This window comes from Opisthocomus hoazin, chromosome 10 (genome assembly GCF_030867145.1).
Source record: "Opisthocomus hoazin isolate bOpiHoa1 chromosome 10, bOpiHoa1.hap1, whole genome shotgun sequence".
NCBI lineage: Eukaryota > Metazoa > Chordata > Aves > Opisthocomiformes > Opisthocomidae > Opisthocomus > Opisthocomus hoazin.
The window spans coordinates 18,992,622-19,007,710 of NC_134423.1; the positions used below are offsets into that span (position 1 = coordinate 18,992,622).

Below are 15,089 nucleotides of genomic sequence, written 5' to 3' on the forward strand. Positions count from 1 at the left end.
CTGATCAGTAAAGTCCTCCCACCAAAGCTACAAAACATTGTTAACAAGCAGCAAATTATAGTGATAGTGTTTTATCCCCATAGCCACAGATGGTTTGAATTAGTGGGAAAAGAACTACCTTCTTTTTTATTTTGAATAGACTTCATCCTCTGAAGCAATGCCTGTAAAACTTTGGGTGCAGTCACAGTTCGCATAGTGAGTCTTTGTAATCCACCATACTTCATTATTCATTTGCATTTTTGGTTCATGGATTTCCTCATTTGCTTCACCTACAGATTACATTAATGATAATACGTTACTGCCTAAAGTCTTCACAATGAGTTGGCTAGAAGCGTTTACTCCAGGGATATCTTGAAAGCAGTATTAAGACACAAATATGCTTTTATACTTCATGGAGTTTTATAGTTTTTAAATAAAGCAGGTGTGCTCAAAACCCAAGCATTTTATCAAGCTACATGTTTTGGAAAAATGTTTAGTAAGCAATCCTGTAGGAGCTTAAATATTCATAGAAACTTTAGGACATATTTTAAGTGAAGGGAGGGCATGCTACAGAGCTTTAGAAATTTTAATTAGCCAGCATACACTAGATTCTGTGTTCTTTGGTGAGGAGGGCTTTTTGGTTTATTTGTTTTCCATATCAGGCTGCCAAAATGGTTATGATGTAAGTGACATTCATGCAAATGGAATTGTTCCCTGCTCCTCCTGCTGGCTCTGCATCACTCGCATCCTCTGTGGTGGGCTCTGCACAAGAGTCAGTGTGCCACAGAATGAGTGCTCTGGGAATACAGTCACACTGCCCTGTGATTTTTGCTCAGAGCAGTTAGGATGGGTCTGTAAAACACAGAAAGATTGTATCTGTGGAGGAAATAATATTTTGAAAGTTTTTGAAAAGCATTACAGAAATAGGGAGGGTGTTTAATGGTATTTGGTCAAAAACTTCGCTTTTCTAATATGTTACTGAAATATAAAAGTTTTGCAAAACATCAGAATCTGAGTAGCTACAGGAAAGTAGCTTTTAAGTGTTTAACTGTTTATCTAACATTTTAGTACCAGTCTTTGTTGAAATGTGTTTGTTTTTATCTTCAGAAAAGAGGTGATGACTTTGAAACCGTGTCCTTCTGGCTATCGAACACCTGCCGCTTTTTGCACTGTTTGAAGCAATATAGTGGAGAGGAGGTAAGCAGTGCTCCTATGCTGGTTTCTTTTGCTCTACAGTACTGTTGTGAGCACTACTCTTTAACACATTTCTGTAACATCTCAAAATCTAGTCAAAGTCTCTTAAAACAGCTATCACTTCTTGGAATGATGGTGATGACGTCAGTGGAAAGCACAGCAGAGACAAGATTTGAACCAGTTTCACTTTACTGCAGGCTGGGCGCCCAGAGGCTGGATAACATTGTGCTCCCAAAAGTGCCAGCTCAGATTAAGTGGAAGAATCTGGCTGCGACCATTAGGTTGTTTAGTAACGATTCATTGAACTTCCTGTGAAAAAGGCTGTATTAAGCCCTTTAACTCCATAGTATGGCAGACCAATTTATGTTTGGAGGCTGTGATATGCCTAATTTCTTCTTCATATTTAACTGGGATTTTGGCGATAAATGGGTAGGTGAGAATGCCCATGCTGGAGTTGGAGGGAAGGGTCTTACCTGCCAGAAAGTTGGCAGAGTTAGTTCCTGTGTCAGATATTTGAATCTACAAGTCAAGGAAGCAGATGTGGCACAAGTCACAAATGAAAAGCAAATCTGGGCATTAGCCTCAATCAGAAGAACTTCCAAATCAAAGTTTTGAGGGGCTGCGACTATTATTTTGAAAGTATTATTTGTCAGTTGCATGAAAAAATATCAGTACTGGTTTTCTGTAATATTTTTGTATTCCATTGAAGCATTTGTTTCTGTTATTTTATGAATTCAGGGATTTATGAAGCATAATACACCTCGTCAAAATGAACACTGCCTCACGAATTTTGATTTAGCTGAATATAGACAAGTACTGAGTGACTTGGCTATCCAGATCTACCAACAACTTGTCCGAGTGTTGGAAAACATTCTGCAACCAATGATCGGTAAGGCAAAGCTGAATTCCTTAAACTTGACACTGTAGTACCAAAAGGAAAATTGCAATAGCGGGAATGTACTGTATCTTGTCTTTCTTCTTAACCAGTAGAGTTTCACTAATAGTTCCAGTGGTATTCTGTTTGTAGCTGACAAGGACTACACTGGACAGACTGGATTAGAGGAAAAACTAAACTGTGATTTGTTCGTCTGAAGTGACAGAATAAATCGATACACTTCATTCATGCTTGTCGTAAATCATCTGTTTACAGGAAGAAACTGTTAGGATGGTCTGATCTTTGTTGCCCTGTCTGCTGGGAAATATCCCATGCAAAAATTAGACTTCAATTACATGAGAACTCATAATTATAATGAATGTGGAGAAAAAAGGCTGGTTGTTATTATGGACAGCAATTAGCAATGAAATAGCTAGCAGTGATGAAACTCAGATTCAGAGAGATTTTTTTTCATTAAAAGTACTTTTATTTTTTCTTGTCAGACAGTACTCTCAGACAAATTTTCATTATGCTTTCCAATCACAACATTTAGAAGAATGGAATAGCTCTTGGTTTGCTGACTCTGCTGCTCATATGAACATGGGAGGAAGAAAATATTTTGCTGAGCTACAGTTAGACTTTCCTTTCAAATACACATGCTGGAATCTTTCTAAGAACCCTGTAAGTTTAGATTTTGCAGAACATAGCAGGACACAGAATTGCTGGAAATCATGCCAGAGTGTGGGTGGCAGAACGTCCAGCCTGCTCTTTCTATGTAAATACTGTTTTGCTGTCTTCCATGATATGCTTGCATATTGGCAATTTTCAGTCATTGTAATAATGTTGTCAATCAAATGCAGTTTCAGGAATGCTGGAGCATGAGACTATCCAAGGTGTCTCAGGGGTGAAACCAACAGGACTGAGGAAGAGAACATCCAGCATTGCTGATGAAGGAACCTACACTTTGGACTCCATTATTCGGCAGCTGAACTCTTTCCATTCAGTGATGTGTCAGCACGGAATGGATCCGGAGCTGATCAAACAGGTTGTCAAGCAGATGTTCTACATCATTGGGGCCATAACGCTTAATAATCTTCTCCTGCGCAAGGACATGTGCTCGTGGAGCAAAGGAATGCAGATAAGGTGGGAGAGCTCATGTTGTATATTTCTTGAATGTGCTGCTGGAAATCTGAGTGAACGCTTGACACTACTGAACATCATTTTCATGGAATAGCAGATACATTTTGAATATTTATTTTTCCACACGCAAACAGTTGCAAATGCTGTTAAACTGATTTTATGAGGTTCAGTTAAAAAGAGCTTGAGTAACTTAGACCAAATCCTGCCTGGCTTTCAAGGAAATGTGGTAGAAGAAAACCAAAAGTATTTCATCATCAAGTAGGAATCAGAACTGTAGGTGAAATGTTGGTAGTTGCTTTCTCCACTTTTAGAGAAGAATAGCAAACATGCTTGCTGCGTTTTTGTATGCTGGCGGCACAGTGCAGACTTGCTGTGTTCATCCACACTGTAGTTTGGTGCATCCTGCGGTAAAGCCATCTTATTCTAGTCCTGCGTTTGGCATCAGTTGTCCAATGCATCCTTCTGGCATATGCCAGGAAATTTAGCTAAGGCATCCAAGTCCCTCAAGTGACCTTGAAAAGCCTCACTGTATGGTCAAATGCATGGTCAAAATCTTATTTCCCTTTCTTCTTATACTCGTCACATTCCTGCAGTTATTAGGAACAGAAACAAGTGGGAAAAGCCAGTTAGTGGAAGTCTTTGGCCATAGTTTCTAACTGGTTTGAAATTCAAAATTTCTTGCCTTAATCAGAAGGAAACGGAATGAAGACAAAATTACAAGAAATGACAAGTGTAAAGGAAAATCATGTAAGGACAAAGAAGAAACACTGGGAAAGAGAAACTGCATATGCTTTCGAAATAGCCTTAATCAAGCGTTAATGTCTTGATACTCTTATTTCTTTGTACAGATACAATGTGAGTCAGCTGGAAGAATGGCTACGTGATAAAAATTTGATGAATAGTGGGGCTAAAGAAACACTGGAACCCCTCATCCAGGCTGCACAGTTGTTGCAAGTAAAAAAGAAAACAGATGAAGATGCAGAAGCCATTTGTTCAATGTGCAATGCACTGACTACTGCCCAGGTAAGCAAACTCTCCTCGTCTGTTCTGCTGTCTCTTTTAGCAGTTCTCCGCTCTGTTGGTGTTTGCTATGCCTGCCTGCACTGCTGTTGCACGTGGATTGAAGATTTTTTACTTCGTTTTGCATGAGTACAATTAAAACAGATTAAGTTGGAGGGGTAAAAAAAAGGACCAGACCTTTTTGAGGTCTGATGTTCAGGATAGTTTTGAACAAATGAGAGGAAGCTCAATAGATTGTGCAGTGTGTAGTCCTATACGTAGTCTCTCAGTTTGTGAAAATCTGTAGAGATTCCGTCACACAACGACATCTCTGTTCTCCAGACAGCGCTGCCTAGGCTACTAGGAAATGATCTTTCTGCTGTTGGGCTTAGTATCCAGTGAAGTTAATGGACAGTTCATACAGAGCTGTTGTATCAGGGTCTGCAAACAAAAGTGTTAAGTTACTGTACCCATTGGCCTCACAAGGCTGAACCAAATGTACGTCAGCTTAGATTTTGTACAGATAAGTTGTGCTTTTTTTTTTTTTTAACCATGCTACATTTGCATAGAGCTTGTGCAGGAATAAATGGATCCAAGCATCTCTGATGATTAGTGAACATGTCCGTCAGGAAAAGGAAGAAATTTTTCCGTTTCTTTCACAATGGTGTCGGCACTAGTGGTGGCACTGATACAGCCGTTTGGATGTAGCAATTCACATTTCCGGAAAATCTGTTAGTTTTGTACTGAAATAAGAAGTTAGAATTCCACATGCTTCAAGTATTTTAACTTTGTTAAGAAGTGTTGTGTTTTTTTGTTTTTTTGAAGAGAATCATGTAAAAAACCTTTTATAAGTTTAACCCATATTATTTTTTAAAGTCTTTGTGATGGAGTTTTTTCCTTTGGTGGTTTTAGCCCTATTTTCAGAGAAATAGCTCACTCTCTTGAAAAATAGTGAAGTCGTAAGACTCTTTTGAATGGAAGCTACAGAAGGTCATAATTACAGGGTCAAAAGTAGGGGGAGAAATACAGCATGTTTCCAGGGGGTGTAGGAACACAATCAGTTACTTATCAACTGATTTTTCCATAGTTTGATATTTTTGACACACATGTAGAAATTCAGTTTCTCCCTCCAATTAACATGTGTTCTGAAGGAGGCAGTTGTATAACATAGCATTAAGCAGGTGATGGAATTCTGTATGAATCAATAAAGCAAAAAATAACAAATACTTGTAAAGAATTTTCTTTTTAAAAGAGCTAATTTAAAAACTATATTATTAATAACAATGGATGCATCTGTTGATTCACCAGTAAATGAACCTAAGAATGGTTGTTCTTCTTCACAGATTGTAAAAGTTCTGAATTTGTATACTCCAGTTAATGAGTTTGAAGAGAGAGTCCTGGTATCATTTATACGTACAATACAGGTATGGCTATATCTTTTCTTCAAAAATCATTTGACTATTTCTAAGAAACCCTCTGATGAGCCAAAATAGCTTGTGTCCTGAAATACAATCAGCAACCTGAAGTAAACTAGGCTTTTCAGCTACCATGGTTTAGCTATGTTGAAAAGGTAATGTCAGCTGTAAAATTTTAAGCAATCACAATTTACTGCCTCCAGACTTGCCTGAAACTGTTAGCTTCCCTGCCAGTATGCATAAGATTTTTGGAAGGTGAGAGGTTTTTGTGCTTATACATCTTCATGCATGTAAACACACTTGCACACCAACTTTTCAAGTGGTGACATTTATATATGCAAATTTACTTTTGCCAGACCCGTGTCTGCATGAGAAGTTCCAACTGCTTTGAAAACTGAGACCTACATTCATTCCAAAGTTCTTCATTTAGCCCTTCTAGTTTTATAAATATTGATGAAAATGAAACATTTTGAGAACCCCAAAGAAAAGCAGCCAGTAGAGCAAAATAAAAGAAACAAAGATGATCTTTCTGGTTGTTAGAGATCCGGTTATATTGCTAGCAGGGTAAGGAAGATTGGGAAGGTAGAACTGAGATAAAACTATAATTCCACTTACTGAAAAGATGCAGTTACCAGATAGATGGCAAATTCTTCCTTTTGCAGGGAATCTTAAGTATCTTCAGGTTGCATTGTAAGGGGAAGATATGCAGAACCAAAAATGATGAAAGTAAACACAGATTAATGGCACAATTGTTGCAAATGTGTCGGGTCAGGTTAGCATAGAGCGTGTCTGCACACAGACGTGTATCTGTAAGCACAGATGCAGTACCACCTCTTTGCAAGGTGACGATTATCAATGAAGTGGCTAAGTGCTAATGTAATCACTTTCTTATCTTTGCAGATGCGTCTGCGAGACAGGAAGGACTCTCCTCAGTTGCTCATGGATGCTAAACACATATTTCCTGTTACTTTTCCATTTAATCCATCCTCTCTGGCATTAGAAACCATTCAGATCCCAGCTAGCTTGGGCCTGGGCTTCATATCACGTGTCTGATCCCAAGGATGTACTGTCAGTGTTACATGGAGAAAAAGTTGCCTGGTATCTTCACCCGTTACAACATAGTGAGCCACTGAAATCACATTTGCTGAACAAACAGTCTATATATGCCCAGATCTGTAGTAAAAGTAGCTGGAAAACGACATCACAGCACCACAGACTTGAAGGCTCATAGAAAGATGTGCGTTTGTGTTCAGTCACTGCATTTATGAGGATATCACTGATTCACACATTTCCAGAATACGGAAATCGGGCTTGGACAAAAAGTGTGTCTTCAGCTGTCTAGAGACATTTTTAGATCTTTAGTAACGTATTTAAATAGTGTAAATTAAACTCCATATGTAATCTTCTCATAGGCAGGGACCAACAGGGACAGTCACCGTCCTGAACACGGAAGACTCGAAAGTAAGGCATTTTGTTGTAGAATACACAGTCACTTGGGAGCCTGTTACATTTAAATTGTAAAAACTGGAACGGAGAAACACAAACTGGCAATATATAAAATTATTTCTTAAACTACTTCCTTATTTATGTCAATTTGACATAAATTCTAGTGATAAGTCTTATAGCTCACTCTATGCTATAACTTAGGTGTTCATTTGTTAGTACTGTGGTTTACAAAGCATACTAAATCGCTGCTGCATATTGTGTTCTTTTAAATGTATGACAGTATCATACTAAGCACTAAAAATAAGGTATTTCATTTTTTGTTCTCAACCTTATTTACAGTCCGATGCAGTCTGTTATTTAAACTGGATTTTTGCAAATGGTGTCAAAGAACACCTGTAGAGGAAAATGGTAACCAAGCACAAGTAGCACACTGGAAATTACATGTTTAGTTCTTTTTAAAAGTAGTTAGCTAAAAATACAGAATCTTGGAAGCAAATTATCAGAAGTCAATAATTATTTTAGTATTTATTTAGATTTTGTAGTCTGTCTAATGTTCTTCTTTGTTTGTAGACCCCAGAGATAACTGTGTGTATTTTGAGTATAATCTCTTTTGTTTTGTTGCCACTTAGAAAAAAAAGAAAAAAGTATTCTTTCATACTGGAATTTGAGTGGAAAAACTTTAACAGAAAATTTCTGCAGTAGCCCAAGGCTCTCATTCTTTGAAAGGTTGACTAACAAGAATGTTAAGTAGGTTTTGACATGATGCTGTCATTTGACTATGATTGATACTGACTTAATGGTTGGAGATCCAGAATGCATAATGAGAAACTGAGTTATTTTGGATATTGCACATCTTACTGGAAAGATTTTTCTGTCTCACACATCTTGGATCTGCTATATAGAATTCACATTTCACAATGTGCAATGTAAGCTCAGAAGCCTTGCTTAAGGTTCCAATTCTGAACTTTAAAACAGGTAGTTGGTGGTGTATGGCTCAAATAAATACACATGTAAAAAAAAAGCCACACATTGCTCAGTTGCATTGTGCAATATTTTTAATGTATTATAATAATTAGCAACTTATCATTAACATTAATTTCTTTTAAAATATTGAGAAATAATCTAGAGGTACACTATTAGACTATTTGGTACTAATCTGTTTGCCTACAAACTCACAGAAATAAATTTGCTGTTAAGCAGACTGAAACATTTCAGTTATGTTTTGCTTGAGAGGTAGACATGCTGTTTGTACAGTTGCTGAAATTGGTAGTAAAGGCAACTTAAACTTTCTCACTATCATCTTAAGATGCTCGTGTCATCTTATTTTCAAATGGGGATGCCCCGTATTATGTTTGCTGGATGATGCCAGCACTTTCAAGAACCTAATACTGCATTGCATAAATGTTTTGAATGGTCTTTGCTAAATGATGTAGATTGTTTTCCTGTGCATGGTATATATACCAAACACTCTTTTTCAAATGCTACTTGATTTCTGAAACTATGGCTACTGTTAGGTGGCTCCAAATAAGGTATAGTGCAGTTTTCAGTCTGTGAGGGGTACTGTACTTGTGAGAATGTAATGGGAAAGCCTTCACATCCAGTAACGAGGTTAGGAAAGAGAATACCCAAGAACATGCTGACCTACAAATTTTTTTTCCTATTGAAAACCAAACAATTGGCATTACAGTACGTTCATACTGTAGATCAGGAAAGGTATCCACTACTTAAGCATTAGTGTATTAAAATGTATGCCTAAATGTATTTTTGTTTATTTTTAAAGTTTGTTTACCTGTAAAAAGCCTTATAGTATCTTGTTTCCTTAAAAAAAAGTAGTGTTTAGTAATGTATAGGTATGATCCTTAAACTCAGTGGTTTGACTGGTATTACTTTTGTATCACATTAAAAGTATATGCTGCTTGACATGTTTTAAAGGAAAATATTTTTAAGTTGGAATAGATGTGTAATTGGTAATTCATCTAATATTTACATGGCAGTATTTTACATGCACTTTTCAGAAGTAAAATTTTAGTGTCAGTGTATAATGTATCTTTCACCTTAGGGCTAATATCTCTTTAACCATGAAATATAATGCAGAATTATTTTAACAACTTTTTTTTCCTTTGAATCATTGTTATGCTCTTTTAATGTGGACATATCTTTTATATTTTAATTTATTATCTATTGCTATGATAGATTTGATCGGATGCTGGAAAAATACTTGTCAATGACCCCTTAGAATGATATACAGTTATTCTAGAGATTTTGCACAATAATTACCTCATTCAGTTTGGTGTATTATTATTCCAGTGATTTATTCTGATGTTTAGGACACAGTCTTCTATCCAAATTTTGAAAAACTGCTTCTCAGACTTCAGTCTGGGATGGAATGTGAAAATGCTCCAGTCTGTTAAATGCGATTAACCTATCTATCACAGGGCAAAAACAGGATAAACTTCAGTGTAGAACAGTGGATTGATACCCAATAACATTTGTTCTCAACTTGGAAACACCAGCATTTGCAATTTGAGGGTCTGTGTAATTTGTGATTTAAACTGAACACATTTCAAATAGCATACAAAAACTATGAGCGAACACTTGGAATTTTTTAAGATGCTGATACGTCATATAATAAAAGCCTTTAAACACAGGTTTTCACTCGATGCCACTATAGTATGTAGATGAAAACCAAAACCTTGTCAGAATGGCGTGAGCTCTGATCTGTTGTAGTGTCTGATGTTGTACTTAGTAAATGTATGCATCATAAAAACTGTAGCCTGATAGCTATCACTGGAAAACGTCCAAATAAAAATACAACTGTAAGATTTGCTTCGGATTTTTATGTTTGCTGGCTTGGTTGGCTGGGTGTTCGCGAACCTTGTGCGGGTACAGCCGCAGGCGATGACGCGTTCCCTGCCCTGCCCCGGGACTGCCCGCACACCCAGGGACCGACGGCGTGCCCCAGCGGCGGGGCGTGCGAGAGAGGGTTCTGAGAGGGTATTTTGTCACCAAACATTAACTGTTACTGAAATAAGAATTTAAGATTTGGACAGCATTGCGTTCTGTGCCCTGAGGACTCTTGGTGCCGGGCCGGCGGGCAGGGCCAGTGAGCCTCTGGGCACGCACCCGCCTGCCCAAGCACCCCGTTGCTTCTCCCCGCTCGGTCGGGAGCGGCTCCGCTGGGGAGCCCTCGGCCGCCGGCACGGCCACTATCGCGGATCCCGCAGGTGCAGCCGTGAGCCCGGCGCTGCCGGGATGGCTTCACGGCCTGCGCCCGCCTGCGGTAGCTGGGCCCCCTGCCCCCCCTCGTCGGGGCGCGGAGATGGCGCCCGCGCTGCCCGCGCTAGCAGTGCCCGCTCCGGGCGGGGAGCCGCCTCCCTCCCCGCGGGAAGGACCGCGTCCGGGGCGGGGGGGACGGGACACGGGCCCCGGATCCGGGCCGCGCCGCTCCCCCGCGCCTCGGGGGCGGTGGCCGGGGGCGGGCCGCGGCCAGCTGCCCGCTGCGGGACCGCCCGCACCACGTCTCTGCCCGCGGGCGGCCCGGAGCGGCGGCGGCTCTGCCCCATGGCGCTGGCCGAGCTCTACACCCGGGTGAGCGGGGCGGGGAGCGGCCCCGGCGGGCACCGGGCCGCCGTGGCGGGGAAGGAGGAGGCGGGGGCGGGCGGGCCGGTCCCGCCGCGCTCGCCGCAGCGGCCGTGCGCTGCTCGGGCTCTCGGCGCTGGCGGTGCGGCCCGGCGGGAGGAACGAGCCCGCCGCGGGCGAGGGCGCGGCGCCGGTACCGGGCGGCTGGGCTGGAGCTCGCCGGAGCGGCTGGAAGGTCCCAGGCCAGCGCGGGAGAACACGTCGGTCTTGCGAGAGAACCCTTCAGCTCCGAGCGTGGGGCGCGGGGCCCCGGCGTGCCTGCCAGCCCGCGCTGGGCAGCGCGTCGCGGCCTCCCCGCCGCGGTAACCCCGCCTTAGCCCCGCGCTGCCCGGGGTTCACTCGTTGGCTGTCAGCACCGCACCGAGCAGCTGGAGGAACAGACGGGGTTTTTTAGTCGGGAGTGGTGTGAGGCAGGGAAAGGGGGGAAGGAGCGCGGTGTAACCCGATACGACAAGGAGCAAACTCCCTTGTGTTTACTTGCGAGGCAGGGTTCGAGGAGCGGACAGAACTAGGCTGGGTGCCTTTGCCAGTGGAGGCTCCTGGGACCTTTGCTGAGGAATCAGTACTTTCACCACATGCTTTTTTTCCTCCCTTTCTTGTCCGGGACCTCCCACAGTTCGCTTTCCTACATGGGAGCACGCTGTGTGCCCCTGAGGCTGTTTGGTGGTGTTCTTGACTCACGTAGAATAACAGCGAAGAAAGGTTTCAGTTTAACAGCTGTGAGTAGATAAGTGTTTTTTATAAGCCAGGAGATCGGTGTGATGTAGGAATGACACAGAAGTCAATCTATACTTAGATACACCTGGGAAAAGCAAAGTTCAAACTGGTTTCGTTTAGCCGTGCCCTTCATTTGCCCATCAAACAGATATCTGTGAAGCTGGGTTCTTCTCCCTTTGGTCGGATAGCTGAAAACATTGTCATCATCGTGGTTTGGGTTTGTTGAGAAAAGGACTTTGTGATTTTTGATATTGCATGAAGAAATTCCATCAGGCTGAAGGCGTCAGCAAAGAGGTATCGTGAAAGCGGCTGAGGTTTCGATTAGCTTTCGTCACCCGACATGCACGCCAGGTTGGAGTGTGGTTGCCCAGAAAGGTCAATCTCCATCCTCAGAGGTGCTGGAAACTCTGCTGGGGGGGTCACTGGGCAACCCAAGCCCACTTGCAGGACATGTCCCTCTTGCCCCACACCGTTTGGTGTTGATCCCCCGGAGTCGGAGCTGAGAAAGCTGCTGTTGAGGTACAGTGCAGTTTGTAGGGAGCTCTGGGCACCCGCCGCTGGCAGTGTGCTCTCTGGGATTCTTGGGGTGCAAACCCTCACATCCTGAGGATCTGCTGGAGCTTCCAGGGCTTCCTCCAAATTAGAGAGGAAAAAAGTCATTTCTGTCAAAACCAACAGTTGCGACACCAAAATGAGAAGGTAGGTGAGTCCCCAGGGTATCCGTGAGTACACTTAACACTTCATGAAATCCTTGACTGACGTTAATTTTTCAAGCAAGCAGCTGCAGCAGTTCTCACAGATTTATTTAAACACAGTTGGTTTAAACTGACAGTGAATACAGCTGGGGTGGGGGAATTAAATGAAGGGTTCTGGCTATCAAAACAGAAAGATGATGGACAAAGATTATGCGGCATGGTTGCTTGTGCAGGTGGGGACTGAATGGTTCTGCACTCTCTGACGTTACTTTACCACAAACTGGAGGAGAGGTGACCCATAAGAAACTGGGTATTAGCACATACTAGTGATTTTCAGGCTTTTTTTCTGACATTGCTGTCCTCTCCTTACATCTAAATATAGTCTTCGATGTTATCTTCATTGCCAGCTGAGATACACGCTATAAGGTATAAAAAGATAATTCGCACCAAGGTTTAAGAAAGATGGTGATGTGTCAGAAGTGACCTCAAACCGTGAGTCCCTGAACAGAAGTGATTTCAGTGATACTAAACCCAGTTTCAGTGCATAGCTGATGCATTAGGGAGGCTTTTAGGGGTGCTGCCACTTTGTTAAACCCTGGCAGGATGAGAAGAACGTACTCCACATCAGCGGAGAAATTCCTGACTTACGGAGGCTGCCAGCTGTGTTACGTCCTGTTGAGGAATGCTGTTTCCTGTGGCTTCTGGGGTGTTTCCTGTAGCTTCCAGGAGGGCAGAGCATTTGAAGATGTTGCTGGTGCTTCAGTGTTTAAATTTCAGCATAGGAAATGGGATGGCTTGAACAGCATAAATTACATTCAAACGTTTATGCTTCGGAAGTCTGGTGGTGACTCTGTTGTCTCGATTCTTCAAGTACCTAAAAGAAAGTTACAATTCGTCTGCTTCCATTGGAAATAAGTGTTTTTAGGAAGGGTGTTTGCTTCCTGAGACGGAGCTAAAGTACGTTACTGGGACTGAGCTCAGCTAAGCCAGCTGATGGCTTGTGAAGAAAAACACCTGCCAGTACTCTTTGAAGTTCACCCTGGGACAGGGGAAGGTATTGTCTGGAGGTTGCTTCAGCCCCGTTAAAAGCAAGGTAGCTGTGCAGAGCCTTTCTGGCATGTACATCTGTGCCGATGGCAAAATGCTTGCTGAGTTCAGTATCCTAGATTTGAATTCAGGGAAGCGATTGTCTGAATTCTGGTAAACAAGATGCTTTCTCTGGTGTTTGCTCACTTGAAATCCCCTAGAAATCAGGGCTCTGCCTTAAGTGTGTTTTATTCTCTTTGTTCAGCGTTAGAGGGTTTGAAAAGCCTGGCAGCAGTCGGGCCCTCATTCACCTTCCTGCATGCTGTGGTGTTCTGCAGGCTTCACACTGAACAGGAGCAGAGCAAGCGTGTCTGGGATTGAGTCTGCTCTCATTTTTGTCTTTCATGAAGAATAACTAAAGCACAAAAATACAGCCTGCTGAAAGGGTCAGAGATAAGAATAATCCCCAAAAGTCCTGGCATCTAGTTCAGCTTTTAGGTTGCACTTGAGTTTTGAAAACTGTCTTTTTATGCTAGTCTGATGTTATGATAATAGCTAAGCTAACTATTATCTTGTTTTTCTATTGTAGTACAATAGGGTTTGGATCCCTGATAATGAAGAAGTTTGGCAGTCTGCAGAAATCACAAAAAACTACAAAGCTGGAGACCATTTTCTCCATGTGCAATTAGAAGATGGAACTGTAAGGAGAAAAGCCTTAATTATTGTGGGTTCTGCCGAGATGTGTTTGTGTAGAAACATAGGACTCGCCATGACGGGACCTAAATGACTCGTCCATATTTTCTTTTATGCTAACCCTGCAGTGACCGGAGTTTTATCACATCATTGGAATTTGTTCAGTAAACAGCTGTTACCAAAAATATGAAGAGTGCAGTTCTACATTAGTAACATTAGTATTGAACGCATACCTCAGATCACTGCTTTTGAAACAAGCACTTGAGCTCATCTTAAGTTGAAGTAAATCAGAAGTGCAAGGCAGGCGTAGTTATCTCTTGCAGAGCTGGCTGTTGCTTTTTTTCCTAAAAGTTGTTGCTTTATGTAACATCTGTTAATTTTAGTATCTGAGTTCTTTACAGGTTTAATCTTTTGAAAACAGTTTTTCTGTATTTCTGCATTCCTGTTGTGTAAAGACAAGTATTAAATGTATGATTAAATGGATTTGTTGAAAGAAACAGAAGTGATTTTTAAACTTTGTGTAAAGAAAACAGAAGGCTTGCAAGTAAGGGTACTTTCAGAACTGAGAGTTCTGACCAGGTGTTTACTTTCATTCAGTTGCAGCTGGTCTGCAGTTTACACCTGTACTTGGAAATATGCACGTGTTTAGAGCACTCAACACATTCCCCATTTTTACAGATTTCAATTAAAAATATGGTAAATAAAGAGAATGTAGCTTTCTTTTTAATAAACAACGAAGAGCTCCATCTTACTTTCGTGATCTTCAAGTCCCCCAAGTTCAGTGGATATATGGAATTGATGAAATACAAGATCAGACAGGGCTCCATCAACCCCGTAACTTTGTGTAAAGATAGAAGATCAACGTGTGTTTATGCAAAGGTAATGCATTTTCTGATATTTCAAGTCATTTTTGTTGACAGGCACTGAATTACCCTGTCGATCCAGCTGCTTTGCCACCTCTACGAAATCCTGACATACTTGTTGGTGAAAATGATCTCACTGCACTTAGTTATCTCCATGAACCAGCTGTTCTGCACAATCTTAAAGTTCGTTTTGTGGAGTCTAAGCTTATCTACACCTATAGTGGTAAGCAAAGTAAAATGCAGGGTTTAAGAAAAATTCTTAAAAAAAATAATCTTGGTTTAGTTTGCAATATGGTATGAGTAATGCTTTCCTCAAGTGTATTTTAACTCATTCAAGTTAACTAATTTTTGCATGGGCAGAGACTTGTTTGTTGATCAGGGTGTCCTACTCAGTTTAGAAAATATTGCT

The 15,089-nt window shown here is 41.6% G+C and overlaps 2 protein-coding genes across 8 annotated transcripts in view; both read left to right on the forward strand.

The window, feature by feature from the left end:
- Nucleotides 1-9,867, forward strand: part of MYO5A (myosin VA) — a 106,063-nt gene extending 96,196 nt beyond the window's left edge. For all 5 annotated transcript variants that reach the window (XM_075431342.1, XM_075431347.1, XM_075431344.1 and 2 more), the window contains 6 exons: nt 1,087-1,176; nt 1,912-2,062; nt 2,908-3,190; nt 4,036-4,210; nt 5,530-5,610; nt 6,502-9,867. In XM_075431342.1, the coding sequence (XP_075287457.1) occupies nt 1,087-1,176; nt 1,912-2,062; nt 2,908-3,190; nt 4,036-4,210; nt 5,530-5,610; nt 6,502-6,654 (933 nt within the window). In that variant the 3' untranslated portion in view covers nt 6,655-9,867. The remainder of the gene's footprint in view (nt 1-1,086; nt 1,177-1,911; nt 2,063-2,907; nt 3,191-4,035; nt 4,211-5,529; nt 5,611-6,501) is intronic.
- A 705-nt stretch (nt 9,868-10,572) lies between these two features.
- MYO5C (myosin VC) overlaps nt 10,573-15,089 on the forward strand; it is a 36,753-nt gene continuing 32,236 nt past the window's right edge. For all 3 annotated transcript variants that reach the window (XM_075431605.1, XM_075431603.1, XM_075431604.1), the window contains exons 1-3: nt 10,573-10,635; nt 13,714-13,824; nt 14,738-14,903. In XM_075431605.1, coding sequence (XP_075287720.1) covers nt 10,609-10,635; nt 13,714-13,824; nt 14,738-14,903 — 304 coding nt within the window. In that variant the 5' untranslated portion in view covers nt 10,573-10,608. The remainder of the gene's footprint in view (nt 10,636-13,713; nt 13,825-14,737; nt 14,904-15,089) is intronic.